Here is an 18,644-nt window from a genome sequence, read left to right on the forward strand (position 1 = left end):
GTTCTCATTGTCCTTCTGTTTCTGCGATGTGTTTGAGTACTTCCTCGACCGCCCACTCGAGAATGTCCGTCATAGACGCCTCTCCCTGTCCAGGAGCCACCGTTACACCCGCATCCATTCTCAGATTCACTCCCTGTCCCACCAGCTTGACCAGCTCCTGCGTGTCCGCATTCCTCCACTCCGTCGACCCTTCGTCCCTCTCCGGCAACAACAACCACGCATGATTCTGCACATAATTAGGCCACACAATATCATCAACATACCCCGGCGGATCCGTCCAGAAATTCTGCGGCGGCCGATCATCCTCCTTCTCCAGATCCACCTCCACCGACCCTCTCTGCGGCAACTCCGTACTCCCACTACCCTCACCCTCACCCTCACCACCCTGCTGTTGCACCGGCGCCGGCCCAATAGTCACATACCCACTCCTCCCCTCCCTCCTCTCCTTAACATTATCATACCTCGCCGGCAAAAACAACCTCACATCCATCTTCTCCTGCACCTCCCTCAACCCATGGCCCGGATCTTCCTCCTTGGGTGGTGCGAAGAGCAGAAACCCCTCCAGGAAGACGATCGTCCTGGCACCATCCCCATCCCCAGAAGTAGAATTGGTGATATCACTATCAAGAAAATAACCAGGAACCCGCTCCCTAACCACCTCCCTCATCCGAGACACAACCTCCTCTGACACCCCGGACTCCGCCACATCATTCAAATCCTCCTTTGACCGTAGGCGCGGAGGCAAGTGTCCGTGCGAATGGATGTAGGATAATGCGGCGCTGAGGAATGGGATGTCGAGTGCGGAAAGCGTATCCCAGTTTTGGATCGAGGTGGTGGGGTTGCGCGGGTGGGGGATTAGGGGGATTCTAATATTTTATTATCATCATCATTAGTCAGGTTGAATGTTTATAATGGGTTACGGGGGGAAGGGGGTACTTGGTGGGGAATCGTACTTGTCATCTGGATGGTAGAAGTCGTCTTCGTGGACGATGAATGTTCGGAGATTCGGGGTTGTGTTTGATTGCGGGGTTAGTTTGGAGAAGATGCGTTGGAGGAGTCGGGCGAGGGTCGTTTTGCCGCTGCTGGAGGGGCCGGAGATGGCGATTATGGTTGTTTTTTGTTTTTGAGGAGGTAGCGCCATTTTGGGGAGGGAGATTGGGGGGAATTGGGAAAGGAATGATGAAGGTGAGAACTGAGAAGACGTGATGTGATATAGGCATGGTGGGGCTGAGGTGGGTGGGGCAGTCTTATCTGATCGGAGGGGTGTGGTTGTTCTTTTTCCCTTATCGCAGTCAGGTTTCTTAGATCCATGAAATATGAATGGATAAGGAATTGAAATATGCGGTAGCTACGCTATTCGCTATATGTGTGTATGTGAGAATCAGGGTATAATTGATATCATTTACAGTCATCTAAGTACAGCAGTCATGTTTGATATGATGTCAATCAGGACACGCCCCTCCGAACAAAGATACCCTCTTCTTCTTCCCTGCTTCTGCGCCGTCCGTGCTCGCGTGAGCACTATCCGTTTCTACCACCGGAAATGGCGAAACCCGCGGAGACCGGCTCCAGGTTCGCGGAGGTGTCATGAGGATGCCCTGCGGCGAGAGAAAGTCCAGACCAGGAGACGTGGACTTGCGCCTCTTTGGCGTGACGAGATCCGGCTCGTCGGTGCTCTCGTCTATATCCACAGTTCTGACATGTTTCCGCTTCCGCGGGGTGCTGCTGTAATCCGGTAGTCCCGGCTTGCTTGTTATTCCTTCCTCGTCATCGGCAACGGCAAGCTTGTGTCGGTCGAATAGGCTAGTTGGATGTTTCAGGAACGCGCCTCGGGTGAAGCTAGAGTCTTCAGTTTCGGGCATGGGAATGTAACGCTCGTGCTGGATGATGGAGCTCATGGTGCTGTCGTCTAGGAGGTCTCGTTCGGCGTGGTGGATCTCGCTGTCTGTCATTGCTTTTCTGCGCTTCAACATCTTGTCTTCGAGGGTGTCTTTGAGGACGAGGGTCTCGACGAACACGGGGCGGGTTTGGCCGATTCGATGGGCTCGTTTTATGGCCTGGCTTTCGACGTTCGGTTGCCAGATGGGATTGACGATGAAGACTCGGGAGGCGTTGGCGATGTGCAGGCCGTGCGATGCCTGGCGCAGGTCCATTAGAAGGACGCGCACCTCTTCCGACTCGCGGAATAGGGCGAGGTATTCTGCTCTCATGGTGGGTTTCAGGGTGCTGGCGTAGATGCGGAAGTCTATACCGAGGAGTTCGAGGCCTTCGGCTATCCAGAAGGCGGCGTTGTTGTTGTCGTAGAAGATGATGATTTTCTCGGTTTTGTGCAGCTCAGACACTTGGTCCAGGAGGTATGTTAGCTTTGCTGAGGCTGTAGCGACCAGTTTGGTTTGCGTGAGAGGGGATTCCTCCGGTAGGGTCTTGAATAGCCCCTTGGTGTATGTCTTTTTGGGTGAGTTGCTCTTGACTGGTTTGTCTGGAGTGGTCTTCTTCGGACTTAGATTGTCCCCTTCTCGCCCTGAGAGCTCGCGACGGACCTTGATCCCTGCACCGGCAAGCCCCTCTGCTGGGTCGTACGTGTTCAGGTGCTTTGTGACAAACTTCTGTGCATGGCGCGCCTGGGTTATGCCTAGAAGAAGTGGCTCTTGGTGCGCAACCGAAGAGTCAATGGCCCACATACTTCGAGCGTGCTCGGGAAAGTCCTGGATGAAAACACCGAGTTCATGCATCCTCTTGAAAGCACGCCAGCATCCAGATGCTTGAGCCTTTTGCGCAATTCGAATGCCTTCGCGTAATGTCTCTATGTCCTCTTTGCTTGTCTTGTCCCCTCGTAATTCCAGATACTTCAGGGCGACGTCGATCGTGGGAGCAATTTCGTCCGAGCCAGCCCACCAAAACCCTGCTTGACGAAGGTTGTTGATTACAGTGCTAAGGTGCTTGCGGTTCCGAGCATGGAACATGTAATCTTGGTCGGTGCGCTCCGAAGTGACGGCATTGACGGCCAGGCCGAAGATAAACATGTTCAAGTTCAATTTATCGTAGAAGGTAGGCTCCAGATGGACGACCTTGTTATGCAGTCTTGGTAGAGGAATCTCACTGTGGATAACCTCCAAACGGTGTCGCACAACAAGGCTCTGTAAGGTAGCTCGGAGAGACTGAGCTTTTCGTCGCCTACCATCTTCGCCGATGGGCTTAATGTACTTTGTCCAATTAGCCGGGTCGCTTGTTCGAGGGTTCGACCACGGCTTCAGGTCGAGGAAGTCAATCACGATGTATCGTAGCTTGTCGAGATCCTTGAGCTCACTGTCCAAGGCGTTCCCTGTCTTCTTTCTACCTCGAAGTACAGTCGTAGTAGCCTCAGTTAAATCAGTCTCGCTAGTATGTGTCTCCTGAGAAGCCAAACTGACTTCTACCCCATACAGCCCGCTGGATGGGGTTCCAGACACTATCCACCGACGCTCAATGTGAAGCTGACTCAGGATATGCATCATGGTGGTCCGATTACCACTACCAGCCACATTGTGGCCTTCATCGACGATGATCCGAAGCCAGTGAAGTTTTGTCAAAGGGGACTCCTCGGGCGTAAACGAGATACGTCTGTTATTGACCACCTCGCCCGCCTCCTTTTCGAAGCGGATTCGCGAAAATAGAACGATGTCGTACTGCAATAGCTCATCTGGTGAAGGAGTCTTGTCAGAGCTGTTCCGTAGTACAAGCACCTTCAAGCCATCGGTGTGTGCCGAAATTTCATTGTGCCAGTGGTTGACCAGATTAGGGGGCACGATGATCAACGTCCCCGAACAAAGACAGATTTTCTGAGGCGGCGGTCTAGGATACGCCACTCCACTTCGACCTTTGTGCCTTGCCGGTGGTGGAGGTATAGTATAGGCGCCACGGTGCCTCTCACACTCCATAACACATCGCTCATAGAACGTGCCGTAGTAGCCCAGAGTGTCGAAGTGGGTTTTCCACGGCAGCGAGAAGCGGCCTGCTGTCGCGGCTGCCATCTCAACAAGACTCCCCGTCACCTGTCGGATGGGGTTCTTCATCTCCTGGTATTCGAGCGGTATTTCAGGAAAATGACCACGCGTTGCCAGGATTACAGCCAAGCAAATGAGTGTCTTGCCGCAGCCCATGGTTTCCGCAAGGATACCTATACCCAGTCAGACAGCCGTTCACGCAAAATCACAGACAGCATACCTCCACAAGCCTCCGAATACATCTTCTTCTCCCGAAATATACTCCCCTCTTCCTTGTCGTAGTAGTAGTCCTCGCCCCTAGGACTCTTAAATGCCTGCAGCCGCGGATCCAGCACCTGCGCAGGCTGCGCTTCCCGCTGGACCATAGTAGCAGCCGATCGGCGCTGGTAAGGGTACAGAGGCGTCTTGAGACCCAGCACCCCAGAGTAATCCTGACCTGATTCCTCCTCTCCATGCGCTGTTACTGTAAGTAGCTCTCGCATCGCTCTTCTCGCATACGCATTCCTCATACTATCCAACTGGGGTTTTGGATCCTGTAGGGTATTGAAGATATACCAAAGAGACTCGTCCTCCAGACTACCCACAGGGTTATCGGCAGCCTTCAGATCTCCATGTACACCTCCGTTCCATGCTTCGTCTGATCTGTCAATCCTCATCATGACTGCCTTGAGTGCGCGCCTCAATGCTGTGCTCGAACGCGGTATGGACTTGCGCCCGACGTCGTCAGGCAGCACATATACGCGAACACCACACCACGACAATTTCTCCGCGAATTCTATCGTCTCAGTCCATATCCAGTGGTGTCTTTCCAAAGCCGCGATTTCAGATGCCGGAAAGTTATCCGGTTCGACAGGGGCTGTGGATCCGTTATCGTAACTTCCATTGCGCCTTCTCAAAACACCAACGCCAATATAGTTATCCAGATTTCGGGAAGCCTCGCTTTTCCCAGACTGAATATTCCCTGCGACAGGTTTCGGCAACATAAAGTGTTCCGATTGAGGCGTTGCAGGCGTGGGCGTAGAAACCGTAGTTACGGTAGTTTCCGCGGAAGAATCGGGCCCGGTCGAGTTAGGAGCATCATCATCTTTCGCAGCCATGGCACAGCTTATTCCAGTAATTTGTATCTGCAGAGATTGAAGCAATAAATGAGCATTAAGCCTGTTAACAGAAACGGCCAGTTTCGCGAAGCAGGCATCCAGCGCAATGTAAATCAAATGCTATTCTCACACAAGGCCATGCAACATACCTGCTTAACTCCAGGAGCATTATTACCGGAAACCGCAGTATAATCATGTATCATATCGTCATCAGTCGCCAACATATCGTTCGTATAAGATCTGTCGTTGTGCCCCTTTGCCGTTACGGAGGCTGCATGAAGAGGCGATAACCTTTAGCGGGCAGCCCATGCATTCGATCAGACTCGGTCGTGGTGAGGATTTCCACGGAGTTCAGATTCAAACATTGGAATGAACTAGCGCAGCGCATAAAACCGACCTGCTTGCCCTTCACAAGACATGTCCAGTGAAGGAAATGCGCTACAGTGGGCTCATTCATCGCACCGCGCATTCCAGGGTACCCCGATAAGCCGGCAATCACCGCCATGGTGCGCCTGTGATTGGTCTGGACTGGTCACCGCCCTGCCCTTTACCGATTTAGGTTATATTAGGAGCTTTCTTGGGGCCTTAGGCAGCGATGTGGATTGTCTTGGAGCATTGCGTAGTGTTATTGATGGTCTGCTGCGTCGGTGAGTCGTTTCTCTCACTACGTTGTATGTGTATTCAAATATAGTAAGTCTTGTCAAGTGTTAAGATAGAAGCAATGATGTCTGCGCTTTTGTGCATAACGTCGGTAGAAACATTTTCGTCGATCACAGACATATATTATCCGGAGCTGATAAGTAAATCTACAAGAAAAGCCTCCCATTTTCACTAGCCACAAAACCCCGAACCAGACAGAACCCCCGCAGAATAGGCTAGAGCCTAGAAAAAAATGAAATCGAAGAGTAATAGAAAAAGGAAGGCAATTTATGAAAGTGTAAACCCCCATATGTCCGGAGAAGAATGTCAAGAAAAGACAAGAAAAAAAAGAACATGCGAGCCTGACAAAGCTGGCATATTTTGGGTAGGAATCATATTACAAGCTCATTGGGTGAGGAAGTCCTCAATTTCGAAGCCGACTCTCTTAAGCGACTTCTCCTCTAGTTCACTCGATGAGGATGCCAGTCTTCGCACCACAATGGTTCGCGCATCATGAAGACGAACTTCCACGGGGTTACCCCCAAGACGCTCTAGTTCGTCCTTCTCACATTCTCGGATGTACACGGTTATGTCCGGTCCTACGCACGCACGCCACAGAGATGCCATCCACTGCCAGTGGTCAAGTGGTGCATACGAGTCTCCGATTGGGACGGAGCAGGCAAAAGCATCCGCAGTCGTTAGTTGGTATCGTGGAACAAGTGCGACAGGCACGGGCATCGTAATGGAGCCCATTCCGGTAGAGACGGTCGACACAGAGCTGTTGTCGCTGGATTGCTCCGGAGAGTTAATCTGTAATTCAGCAGTCTTGGGTATAATAGTCCGCGGCGACACTCCTGGCGTAGACTCTTCGTCGACTGACTTTGGCTCCGATGATGCTCGTGAAGGCTTCACGAAGCTAACTATTTCGTCAGAGATGCGGTGCCAGGAGGAGATGATGTTGAGATAATCGACAGTTGCGTCACCCATTTGCTCGGATTCGGAATAGCTCTCACGAGACCGAATCTCGGGTCCCCCGAAGACTCGGGTGAGATATCTGCCCTCCTTCTGTAATGTGTTGTTCAAAAATTCGACCATCATTTTGACAAGAACTGGATCTTGTCCATCCACAGCAATCACAGCCCCGCGTCGGAACGAAGATCCGTCATGGTATGCTGGTGTTAAGGGCGGTGAGATCTTAGCCAGAACCTTTATCTTGTTGAGAAATGGGATTGTCATGACCGTCGCTTCAATGCTAGGCCCATCATGCGAATAAGGAGTCGTCGGGGTGAGAGTCCCGGGAACATGAGCAGCTGTTTGTAGCGGTGGAAGTTTCAGGCTGGGATCCGGCGGGGTATACTCCTTGACATTTCGGCCGGGCCGTGGCTGCTGTAGCGGCTGGTATAGACCTCGTGAGTCTGCTACGGCCGAGCGAGGTGTGTATGGGGATGCAGGATATGAAGAATCCGGGCTTCTTTCACGGATGTCATAAGGGCCAAGCGGTCCCAACCGCCTGCGCTTACTATCTGGTGATCGGCTTCTGCTTTCCACAAAGTGCTGGCGAGGCATGCGTGATTCCCCATTCCCATTAGGGATGAGCTTGATGACATTAGGAGCACGGTCCAGGTCTTTGGCTCGACACTGGCTACTGCGTGCAGAAAATACTTCACCGGGTGCTGCTTTTCCACCGAAGAAGGAAGCCCTGGGTGTATAAGGAGTCTCTGGTGATACTGGAGGGTTCATCACACGGCCTCCACATCGGCTGCAGACTGTAGAGCCTGGAGGGTTATGGCTGATGCCAGATGCTCCGCTTCGGAGATTCCCATCCCGACCGTAGCGACGAGGTTGATAGCGATACTCTGGGTATTGTTGTTGATGCCGAGCTTTCTCCTCCTGTCAAGGGTTAGGTGGCTTGAGAGTCTCATAGCAATAATGTGCTTACCTCTGCCAGCGCTTTCCATTCATCCTTTGTCTCTTGTGGTAGTCCTCTCCATTGCTCCCCAATAATTTTGGAGATTTCAGGATTGGCAAGGCCTGGATTCTGCGCGACCACTGCAGCCTGGTAATGTTGGCGGTATAGGATGAATGCTTTTACCTGTTTGTCAGCTCAAGAAGCAAATTGAGTAGATTTCAGATTGCATACCATTCCGGGGCCTAGGGATCTTCGGATCCGGCTGACAGAGGCAGAACTGTGTTGCCGACTCCCTTGGGGTGGGAGTATTCGACGTCTTGATTGGACTAGATGACGACGACCGTTCCGACAAAGACGAGCGTTCACGAAGAGGAATAGCCTTGGTAGGTAGAAGATTCGCGGACTTCGGGACCTCAATAGCAGAGGCAGCGTTGGAGGCGACTTTGTTGAGAGCTACCTTGCTTCGATTCAGAGTGGTCAGATGCACCGGAGGCAGTGTGTCAGTGAATCGACGATGACCACTCAAAGCAGCAGTGTCTAGATGACGGTCCATCATGGACACTTTCGCGACGTCGTCATTCATGATCTTATGCTCGAGAAGGTTACTAGTAGGCCGTGACAGGGGAAGATGGTGAGAGCTGTCATGGTGTAGAAGAGGAGGCTTGGGTAGAACGCGATCGTAAGACATGACATTTATTTTATGGAGTAAAGAGCAAAGGGCTTTTTGGGGGGACAGAGAAGTGGATGAACCAGCAGACTGAAAGGAAATGGCGGGCAATGAATAATGAAAGTCTGCGAGATGGTGGGTGAGAAATCGAGGTTATAGAGAGAGCCGTGGCCCTTGAATGGGCGGACGCTGCACAAGTGGATGAAAGAAAGAAAGCCCCAATATAAGGTTATAGTTATAGTCAACGAGACGAATGAGTTTCTCCTCGTGCTGCACCGGGTATTTCCAAACTGGCTGTTGTTAATACTTTCTTTTCTTTTCTTTCTTTTTCCAATCGAGTGGCCGTCTCTGTTGGTGTCTTTTGGCGTGGAATATTTTATTTTTTTCAGTTCAGGGTCGAATGATAATAATTAGGAAGAAAAGATGATAATAATAATAATAAGAATGCTGATAATAATATTCAGCTGAATTATTATTTGGAGGCGTCAGGGGTGTCCTCACTGCTGGTAATTTTCTTTTCTTTTTCTGCCTTCCTTTTGCTGCCTCCTCGTTCTTTGACAATGAAATGATATTTCCATTCAGGCCGAGCCAACCAAGCCGAGGGGACGCCAGTGAGATAAAGCCAGGATTTGGCTTTTCAAGTGCTTTGTTATGGGGAGCTATCTTTGGGGCCCTTCGGTCTGGCGCCCCTCCCTTTGACTACGACTAAAAAATCCCGGGCTTTTTAGTTTCTTTGTCCCTGTCAGGATGACCCGAGTCCTTCGTTCGGTTGGGAGGGGACATTATCCCCACCAGAGACAGCTGTTCGGAGAGTTGTGATGGAACCTCAAAGTGAGGAAACCTCCCGGGTTGGGAAGGACGTATCATCATGGTACCTTTCATCGGGTGGTGCGGTGTTGTACTGGGGCGGAGGAAGAGAGGTACCTTGACTTGACTCTACTACTTAGTACTTACTTGTCCCTGGATGAACCCCCCAACCAAAGGTACCCAAGGACTGGAAGAGCAAGAGAGAGCCAGAGGGCGAGAGAAACAAAGTGGGCACTTGGGGAGGTAGTAGCAGAAAAGCAACAACCTGAATGTGAACCTCTTCTTCTTTTTTTTTACCAGGTGAGTCAGCAGTAGGGACAAGAAATGGGCCCTTCCAGAGCTCATTCTGGATGATTGATTGCCTTTTTGTTTTGGGGCATCATTTAATATGTTTGGGCAGTTCGATAATAATACACATTTTAGTAAGTCATAGCTACCCGGAAAGCTACTACTGTAGTTAAACCTGGGGACCTAAGTACTTACCTAGTTAGTTGTTTTACCTTTTTACTTTCTGCCCTTTCCCCCCTCTCAATACTCTCCCTAGTCAAGAAAGGCTACCACACTAATCGACTAGTTGCTTAGAGATTGCTATACAGGTTTATTGTTTCAATCCTGGAGCCATTTTAGCTTTCCTTTGTCTGTTCGGCGTCCGCATGCGGTGTGCTGCAGTGATCTGGGACCAATTAGCGATCCACAGAGCCCGACCGGGCCTGGCAATTGGCCCACCGCCAATGTGACACATGCGCAAATGGATTTGATTGTCTTCCAATCCGTCTAATTTCTCGCCAGCATCATCCTGCTTGCTTTGCTTTACCACGGTCTGGCACGCACACCACTAGCCTTCTACAGTAGTAGTACCCTACTCGGCTGCCTAGGTGGTACTTTGAAGGTACTTGTTGTTTGCTGCTGGCTGCTTGCTATTTGCTTGCTCCCTCGCAAGTATCGTTTGGTTACTACTTGCTACCTACCTACCTACCTACCTATTTGAACTAACTGAACGTGCTTGATTTGCTTGCTTGGCTCTCTAAGGTAGTAGTTCCTGGAAGTTTGATACCCACTAATCTACACTGGGTACTGAACTCCGTCGTTCCCCATTCCTCCCTACTTGCTTGGACCATCAATTAAAAAGGAAAACAGCGATCGTGGCCATGGCTACTATGGTGTAATACATACATTCCAGGTGGCGGTATCAGAATTCCGCCATCTCCACCTCCACCTCTTCCCTCCTCCATCTAAAGCAAAGGTACGTTTTATCCAGGACAGCTCCTGGCTAATGACAGAACTTCCCGAGGCTTCCATGACAGCAGGCCGATCCTCTTCGGAGACAAAGAAACTAACAGCCAGCACCGAATGAAAGGAAAGAAGGAGTCAAAAAAGAGAGAAAGAGAAGAAAAAAAAAAAAAAAAAAAAAAAAAAAAAAAAAAGAACCGAAAGCAAAACAGGGAAAAGAACGGACAGCCCGATTTGGCAAACTGACACTGGATGGATACTACTTACTTCTTACTACTCCGTACTCTTACTTACCACCGACACCACCAACCTCCATCCACCAGCACCATCCGCGCCATCCGTTACCCCTGCTGTTTTCCCCAACCATCCTTCAAAGGGGGATTTTCCACAGGGTCCGGTCAGGTTCCATTATTCTTTCCCTCCCCAAAGTCTGATCCGTAGTTCCCCCGATCCATCAGAAAGGTTCAAGGGTCTCCATTGACACGTTGATGTTGCAGGTGTCCCCATTTCCAGGCTGGAGACCGGATCGATCTACCCTGTGGCGATCGCATTCCGATCCCTGCTCCACTATCCACCGCCATCACGTTACAATCGTCCGTCTCCGGATGAGGCAGCCTGACTTCCGTGCTCATTCTCAATGAGACATACCACTCTGGCCAGTCCCCCGTTCGGTCCTTGTTTGGTAGCGACCTGAAACCTCTCGTGATTCGAAACAGCTGTGCTCCCCCAGTACAAACTCTTTCCTCTCACTCATCCAGTCTCTGAGTGGGGAGAAAGACATGGTCTCAGACCTATTGACACATCGCCTAGAGACCAGTCGAATAATCGAATAGCAGGCGCAATGGAGATAAGAGAAGCAGGCCGCCATTTGATAGTGCCGTTCGTCAGCGTTTGATGGTCCCGGGAAGCGGCTGATGTCTAATCATCTACAGAACAAGTTTCCCTCCAGCCTGTCCTTGGCGAATTACGTCTCAAGAGGTAATGGAAAATAATAGTAAGACCTCATCGGTTGCGCTTTTAGGATTTTTTTCTTTTCTCTGCTCTCTTATTTTGATGTTTAAGGGAAAATCATCGGAGCCACATCTCTTCGATTCCATGGAACACTTCCGCGCCCAGAAGTCTATGCGCTGAGGGGCCAAGGTGCATGTCGTTCCTGAAAATGATACGGTCAGCACTCGATCAAGTCAATGGGCGCCAATCATAATGCCTTGTCCTTACCAGAACAGAAATTTCTCCGGACGGTCGCACTGTTGCGCGCCTGACGTCACCATCCATTGCTGGCTGCTTTGGACGCATGCGTCTTCAACATTCTCCCAACCGGGATCCTCGTTCTTCCCCAATCCACTCTCTTCCTCGATCCCTGCGGCAAAGAGTTGCCAGTCGCGAATCTGGTCGGCCAGAAAAGAGTTGGTGTCGAACAAATAAATCGTGCCATTCGACCAATCTTCGGCGTTATTGCGGAGTTCTCCGTTCCAATAGTCTGCGATCCTCACGGCATCTTTGTGCTTGGTAATCTGCGGCTGCCCCTGCGCTCTATAGGCCGGCAGGAAGGTTACATCTGGTGCTAATGTCAGGATGATCTTGAGGTCATTGCTGCCCCATGTCTCGGCCAGCAAATCCAGCTCCTCCATAATGACTTTGATATTGCGATCGACTGCATGGGATGCGTCCTCGTACGTCTTTGCCATTACGTTCCACAAGTCCCATACACCAAAGGAGACAACCACGATGGTGCGATTCTGACGCATGCCAACCGCAGTCGCATCCATCTCTCTCGTGGCTTCCGTCTCCGCCGCAATCCAATTGGCGACCTGAGCTTTCAGATCCGCCAATGGAGACTTGTAGAGGTTGAGTAAGGAACCCGACAGCTCCGTGTTATCCACCACAGAGCCAATGTAGTTTCCTCTCAGAGACTTGGCCGTCTCCGCTAAGTTTTCATGGTGACATGAGAACTAAGTCGAGAGATTAGCTTGCCACTTTGATCCAGCCAAGTAGCTTTCACACTCACCGAGTTACAAAGCCAGTCCGTCCATACAGATCCCTGAAGCTCGGCTGCATTGTTATCGCTCCACGAGTCACCAAAGACGACTAGGCGACGGTCGAAAGATGCCGTGGCGCGGAAATCCGACGAGGGCTCTTTTGTCAAGACTACCCGACGATAGTAATGCTGAGAGGCGAGAAAGGAGGCTGACAGGAGAATGCTGCACACAGCCAAGGCGCAGACCGCGTGAAATTTGCTAAAGAGGCGCATTGGGTCCGGGCATAAAGGACGGATACGAAGGGCGGAGGCGAGACAGCGAAAGCCGCTGGGCTTCGCAGGCGAAGCCGATAAACGCTGGGGGCGATCGGCGGCACTCTTTGTTGCGCGGTTGCACACAACGATGCTGAGAGTATACGTTTGACCAAAGGAAAACGAGAAGAAACCGAACAACGGAAAAGGAGGGGAAATGAGATAAGACGGAGACGCCGTACGTAGTGATCTGCGGCGAGATCAAGCAAGAACTTCTTCCCCTAACAGAAGCACAAAAGACAGGATTACCTCCGGCAGTACCGTGCAAAGAGGAGAGACTAATAGCGTGCGATGGGGATGGTTGGCGCCAGAGTGGGGACTTGACTGGAGAACTCTGTCAGTCGGATGAAAACGAGAACCTGAGGGGAACGGATGCAGTAACAAGAAAAAGGAGACAATACCGAACAGTGCGAGAGTTGAGTGAGGAAACAGAAAATGTTCCCTGACCTGTCCACTACGATAGCGCGCTTGTGGCCATCTTTGCATCTGCCGTAAGGCTGTTCTTGTCCTGGCCTCTCGGACGTTGGCAGTGGCCGCGCGGCGACGTCGGAACGGTAACCAGTCGCGTGCTCTGGGTCTTTTGCGTCAGTCCCAAGAGTCCATCGAGCTTGGAAGAGGCGGTTTTGTACAAGGGCCAAGTCCCCATCAGTGGATCTCACTGGCCTTGCCCTCGTGGACATTTCTCTGTTCCAGCAATAGAAATGTCATCGAATCAGCAACGAACGTCTGTCGGAAAAGGCGGTCATATTCCCTGAACCCCCTTACTCGGATGTCATGAACAACACCCCTCCTCGGCCACTATCTATCTATCTAGTATCTACTACCGAAGGCGCAGTGTTGGTGGTGGGTAGTAATCAATCAACAATCAACCATTAATAGATAACGGGGGGGCCGCCTCTCCAAGACAGGCTGCCAGCTTTAGACTCCGACCTTCCGAACGGCCCAACTTGATCCGGATTGGTCTCCCGTCTTTGGCTGTCGGGAACGGAAGAACGCAATGTGCAACTAAATCCGAGTCAGCGAAAACGCCCTTCAAACTATACCTTTCTTCCTATATATCTGGGGCTTCTCGAACTTCTGGTTGCAACACATAAAGACGCACTTCGAAGAAGCTCCTTTCAAAGCTTTGCTGGTCGTTGTGATTCCGACCCGGACCAGTTCGGCACCTAATTGACTGACTAGATCTACTAATCCCCTATCGCCGAGACGCTCAGGGGTTGACTATAACTAACCCCTGGATGGCATCAACTACTCCGGACAATAAGCTCATTATGATGAAGAGTTCTTATTCTAAAAATCGCCCTGCATAATAATACGCATGTGCACCCTCTCAGTGCCTGGCTCCAAGTGCACACATCAGTCTACATGTGTTGCATTATAGGCTGCAGGACAGAGTCCGGAGTACGCAAAAAATAAAGGTCAGCTCGGAGAAAGGCCTATATGACGAGAGATGTGGCACCTAAGGCGCAACACGGTGGCTCCCCGAATTTGCCCTGTTGAAGCTTAGGAGACACTCTACTCAAAGCTAGTTTAGGGGTTTGGTTACTGGATATGGTCAATAGACTGTTCTAGCTGCTGACTGTTGGATGCGTAAGGTCGCGGCCAGAGACAGGTATGGTTATCAGACATGGATATGGAAGACTCCGATCTGTTGGAGATATTTGACCCCAATTTTGCCTACTGTATACACGGGGTCGCAGGGATCACACGAAGGTCAGGTGACCTAATACACGCTTCCGCTTTAAGAACAGAACCTTCACCTGTCTTTTGGATGAAGTAGGTGCATCGTGGAATACGAGCATCAGCGCGTAACCAAAACCTTAGACGTTGTTTTTAACACAACAACTTGATGGTATCCTCAAGCATACACAGGCCTAGCCTCGTAGTTCCCGAAAAGGCAAAGGGGCAAGTCAGGTGCCGGAAGTGCTGACATAAGAGCCCTACCGAGGACGCTAAGTCCAGAAGGGTTAGTGGACTTAGTCAGCCGCCCACACAGGGAAATCTCGCTACACCACCAAAAAAATCCCACGAAGAACGAATCCCCGACGACCTGAACCTCCTCGACCTGTCGACAAACCGCGCCCTCCGTCTTGACCGCGCAGACCCGTCAAGATGAAGCTCAACATCTCCTACCCGGCCAATGGGTCTCAGAAGATCATCGAGGTTGACGATGAGCGCAAGCTCCGTCCCTTCATGGAGAAGCGCATGGGAACCGAAGTCAGCAACCCTCCCCCCTTGGATATCCGCCCCCCGAAAACACCACAGTTGGAAAAGAGACGAAAAATGGGAAATACACGCAAAATCATGGGAAAAGCAGAAGACTGATTGGGGTTTCTTTTATTGCTATAGGTTGCCGGCGACTCTCTCGGTGACGAGTTCAAGGGTTACATCCTCAAGATCACCGGTGGTAACGACAAGCAAGGTACGACTGGATTGCTTTTCCCCTGTTATTTCGGATTTGGGCTCGACTAGGAGGACTCGAATACGAACAGGAATCTTTGGATATCATGGTTAAGAATGAACATTGGATGCTGACTTTGACGCTCTTCACAGGTTTCCCCATGAAGCAGGGTGGTATGTACCGACCGACGCAAATATAATCCGACAAAATCACAGCAGAAACTCATCGATTTGTGTGCAGTTCTCCTCCCCACCCGTACCCGCCTCCTCCTTGCCGATGGCCACAGGTAAATGCGACCTGCCGATATTGGAGTTTACGAAATGGAAGACTGATGTCCGCTGCAGCTGCTACCGCCCCCGCCGCACTGGTGAGCGCAAGCGCAAGTCCGTCCGTGGTGGTAGGTTTTACCCAACAACAATATATCCGTTATTACCCTCCGAGTTGATCCGTTGACGCTTCGTTTCTACAGCCATCACCGGTCAGGACCTCGCTGTTCTTGCCCTGAGCATCGTCAAGCAGGGTGAGGGTGAGCTCCCCGGTCTCACCGACACCGTTGTCCCCAAGCGCCTCGGCCCCAAGCGTGCCACCAAGATCCGCCGCTTCTTCGGTCTCGACAAGAAGGACGACGTCCGCAAGTTCGTCATCCGTCGTACCGTCACCCGTGAGGGCAAGCCCGACTACACCAAGGCCCCCAAGATCCAGCGTCTGGTTACTCCCCAGCGTCTCCAGCGCAAGCGCCAGCGCATTGCCCTCAAGCGCCGTCGTGCTGAGGCTGCCCGCGAGGCTGCGTAAGTGCACCCTTCCCCCTTTGATGGGACATGCACCTGAATGTATGAAATGAACATCCGCTAACGATGCATGCGATACAGTAACGACTACGCCAAGCTCCTTGCCAGCCGTGTCCACGAGGAGAAGGCCAAGCGCGATGAGCTCCGCAAGCGGAGAGCGTCTTCGATGAGGAAGTAAATGTGTTTGTCCGCGGGGGTTAATGGTCGGGTTACGTCTCTGTTCTAGCTAAGGGAAAAAGGGTATTATAGAAAGAATCTCAAGCAAATGGGAAGGGGGATTTTTTTTATATCCACCCATTTTCTCTTTTCCTATCTTCGAGTTCCGAAGCAGAGCGACCCAAGAACAAAAAGCTCCTTGGTTTGGGGAGGGAGAGATATTGAGAGAGAGGAGAGAAGTCGTCTGCAGCGGACCGAGAGACTTTGGCGTGCCGATATTGTCTGATCCAACCAACACATCAAAACCAAAAAAGGAAATGCTATATCTCTCCACAATTTTTATGGAAATGAAAGGGATTAAAAAATGTGAAAGAATTTCTTCGTTTTTTTCTTTACACACTTTTTTATTCTAGATGGCCTTGCGACCATTATCCCTTCCCCTTCCCTGGCACGATTATAAAAAGACATACCCATGGACTCCGGTTCTCCGCAGATGATTTCTTCTCTTATGTGCGCTGCTTGTGAATGAAATGAAACTTCTTTGTATTCCAAAATTTCAGTTGGTGTTTTTTTTTTCTTTTCTTTTTGATTTATTCCCCTGCGTAGTGTGATCTGGATGATTACTTATTACTTGGACCCTACTGTGTTAAAACCTAAAATTTGTCCCAATGTAGCCCAGCCAGTGGATTGATTGATTATTGTGTGGTCAGTACTTCTTTTGTGTACCCACAATTATTCTTAACCCAAGATCCCACTAGCGATCGTTAGTCAAGTGCGGAGTAGACACAGACACTGTTTTCTAACTGCACATCCAGCATACACAATCCCACTTTATGTCTTGGTGTATATAGCGCGTTCATTATTTCTCATCAATTGTCATCATGGAGGTATAATCTACATAGACCGGTGAATCAAACCTCCGCCACTCAGCAGTGCAAAATGTATACTTCAGGTACGGGCACCCAGGGCTAAGTACTGATATTATAGACATTAGAGCTACTACTAGGCAGGTGAGGTCAAACCCCGCTAGTAGTAGTAACACCCATCTAGTACTATCTTTGGGTAGGTATTTACTACATAGTAGCAGGAAGGTATGCTAGTGTTATTGGTATTACAAAGTTTGAGAACATGAAGACCGGCATTACTTACCTAGCCACCTATTAGTATCAGGTATATACTACCACTGTAGTATGACAAGATAATATAACACAGATTGAAACATTATTCTCCCCACCTCATAACAATCAACTACCTACTAAATCTATTTAATACAGCAAGACGGTAAGTACTACCCTTCAGTATAATTTTACTGCCTGCGCGGTATTTATCCATAGTACCGCTAACCACTCGTACTGACTTTTCCAAAATCAAACAATTAAATCAGCCACCAAACCCATTGTTTCACAATTAATTAAATACACATCAATAGCCTAGAAATCAATAAAGAGTTACTCCTTAGCCACCTACGAACCTACCTGGTACTGACTTTGTTTAATCCCAGAATTGAACCTACACCAAAACTCAATATACGAAGATTAAGAAGTAAGTATATATTTGACAAGCGTATGATGGATCCAAATGCCTCAAGGCGGAACGGTGAGGGAAATAAAGCTGTTATTCTTCTTTCTCCCATCGGTCTTAGGTGATCACTGCTACTAGTATTAACTACTATTTACTATAACTAGTAGTCATGTCAAGCTTCTTCAATGTGATTGATACCAAATATAACATCATCTTAACAATATTAAGTAGTAGTAGTAGTAGTAGTAGCATATTACTCCTCAATGAGAAGGACTCTGCTCTACCTCCATAGTATTCTCATATAGCACTAGCAGTAAACTGCACTAATACTAACAGCAATTAACCTCCGTCAAATAACCACAACTACCAAGAAAACAGAAAAAGAAAAACAATCAACGGACGACAAAAAGCCAACTCCCCCGCCTCGCCTACCTTATTATTGATTACTCTGGGAAACTCTCTCCGCTCCATTACTCTCCGTCAGGGTACTTTTGCATTGTGAGCTACTACTGGTAACATACTAGTATTTGTAGGAAACATAAAAATTACCACCATGGGTACTTATGGCATGAAGTCAATATTGGAGTGCAAAAAAGCAAGCATACTTATTAGTGCAACTGATCAGTAAGGGATAGATGGATGATGGATGAATAGCATGCTGACAAGTCCGACTACTACTTAGTAGTACTGATTAGAGCCGGAAATATAAACCTCGGAACTGAATGTACGACTTGCAGTAAGATCGATTTAGGGCTAGCCCGGGTGCATTTTACTCAACTAGCTGATACTATCTCCGAGGTTAATTTGACGACTGCGAATGTTTATTTCGTAGTTTCTGTACCGATAAGTCCGTGTAGTGTTTTTTGAATCTCAGTATTTCCAACGTGACTATATCTATATTTAAGCGTAGGACGGAATCCAATTCAGATGGCAATCTATTGTATCAGTAAAATTCACATGTGATCCGCTCACAGTAAAGAAGAATAGTACATCATCAGAATGAAGACGACCAAGGGGAGAAAAAAAAAGAGAAACCCGTTGATATATGTACAGTATAAGTGCTTCAATTCAGCTGGTAATAGAAAGCAAAAAGGCGCCGCCGACTTTTTCATATCTCCCTTCCTTTCCACCTTCTCAAAGGTCCATAAGCTTCATA

At 49.6% G+C, this 18,644-nt stretch overlaps 5 protein-coding genes across 5 annotated transcripts; 1 reads left to right on the top strand and 4 right to left on the bottom strand.

Moving 5' to 3' along the window:
• Nucleotides 1–4: 4 nt before the first annotated feature.
• Nucleotides 5–1,141, bottom strand: AtWU_03029 (ribosylnicotinamide kinase; the record flags this gene model as incomplete). Its single annotated transcript, XM_035498142.1, has 2 exons — nt 5–866; nt 954–1,141. The coding sequence occupies 2 exons, from the start codon at nt 1,139–1,141 to the stop codon at nt 5–7; spliced, it is 1,050 nt and encodes a 349-aa protein (XP_035354035.1).
• A 301-nt stretch (nt 1,142–1,442) lies between these two features.
• Nucleotides 1,443–5,080, bottom strand: AtWU_03030 (DEAD/DEAH box helicase; the record flags this gene model as incomplete). The annotated part of the gene is made up of 2 exons (XM_035498143.1): nt 1,443–4,156; nt 4,204–5,080. 2 exons carry the CDS (start codon nt 5,078–5,080, stop codon nt 1,443–1,445), a joined length of 3,591 nt encoding a protein of 1,196 aa, XP_035354036.1.
• Nucleotides 5,081–6,124: 1,044 nt separating this feature from the next.
• On the bottom strand, nt 6,125–8,316 carry AtWU_03031 (putative HMG box transcriptional regulator; the record flags this gene model as incomplete). Its single annotated transcript, XM_035498144.1, has 3 exons — nt 6,125–7,609; nt 7,659–7,804; nt 7,860–8,316. 3 exons carry the CDS (start codon nt 8,314–8,316, stop codon nt 6,125–6,127), a joined length of 2,088 nt encoding a protein of 695 aa, XP_035354037.1.
• Nucleotides 8,317–11,400: 3,084 nt separating this feature from the next.
• On the bottom strand, nt 11,401–13,302 carry AtWU_03032 (uncharacterized protein; the record flags this gene model as incomplete). Its single annotated transcript, XM_035498145.1, has 4 exons — nt 11,401–11,485; nt 11,551–12,284; nt 12,341–12,812; nt 13,070–13,302. The coding sequence occupies 4 exons, from the start codon at nt 13,300–13,302 to the stop codon at nt 11,401–11,403; spliced, it is 1,524 nt and encodes a 507-aa protein (XP_035354038.1).
• Nucleotides 13,303–14,734: 1,432 nt separating this feature from the next.
• Nucleotides 14,735–15,989, top strand: AtWU_03033 (40S ribosomal protein eS6; the record flags this gene model as incomplete). Its single annotated transcript, XM_035498146.1, has 7 exons — nt 14,735–14,839; nt 14,972–15,044; nt 15,176–15,196; nt 15,264–15,309; nt 15,368–15,420; nt 15,493–15,811; nt 15,893–15,989. The coding sequence occupies 7 exons, from the start codon at nt 14,735–14,737 to the stop codon at nt 15,987–15,989; spliced, it is 714 nt and encodes a 237-aa protein (XP_035354039.1).
• Between the last annotated feature and the right edge of the window lie 2,655 nt (nt 15,990–18,644).

The sequence above is a fragment of the Aspergillus tubingensis genome (assembly GCF_013340325.1).
Source record: "Aspergillus tubingensis WU-2223L DNA, scaffold_4, whole genome shotgun sequence".
NCBI lineage: Eukaryota > Fungi > Ascomycota > Eurotiomycetes > Eurotiales > Aspergillaceae > Aspergillus > Aspergillus tubingensis.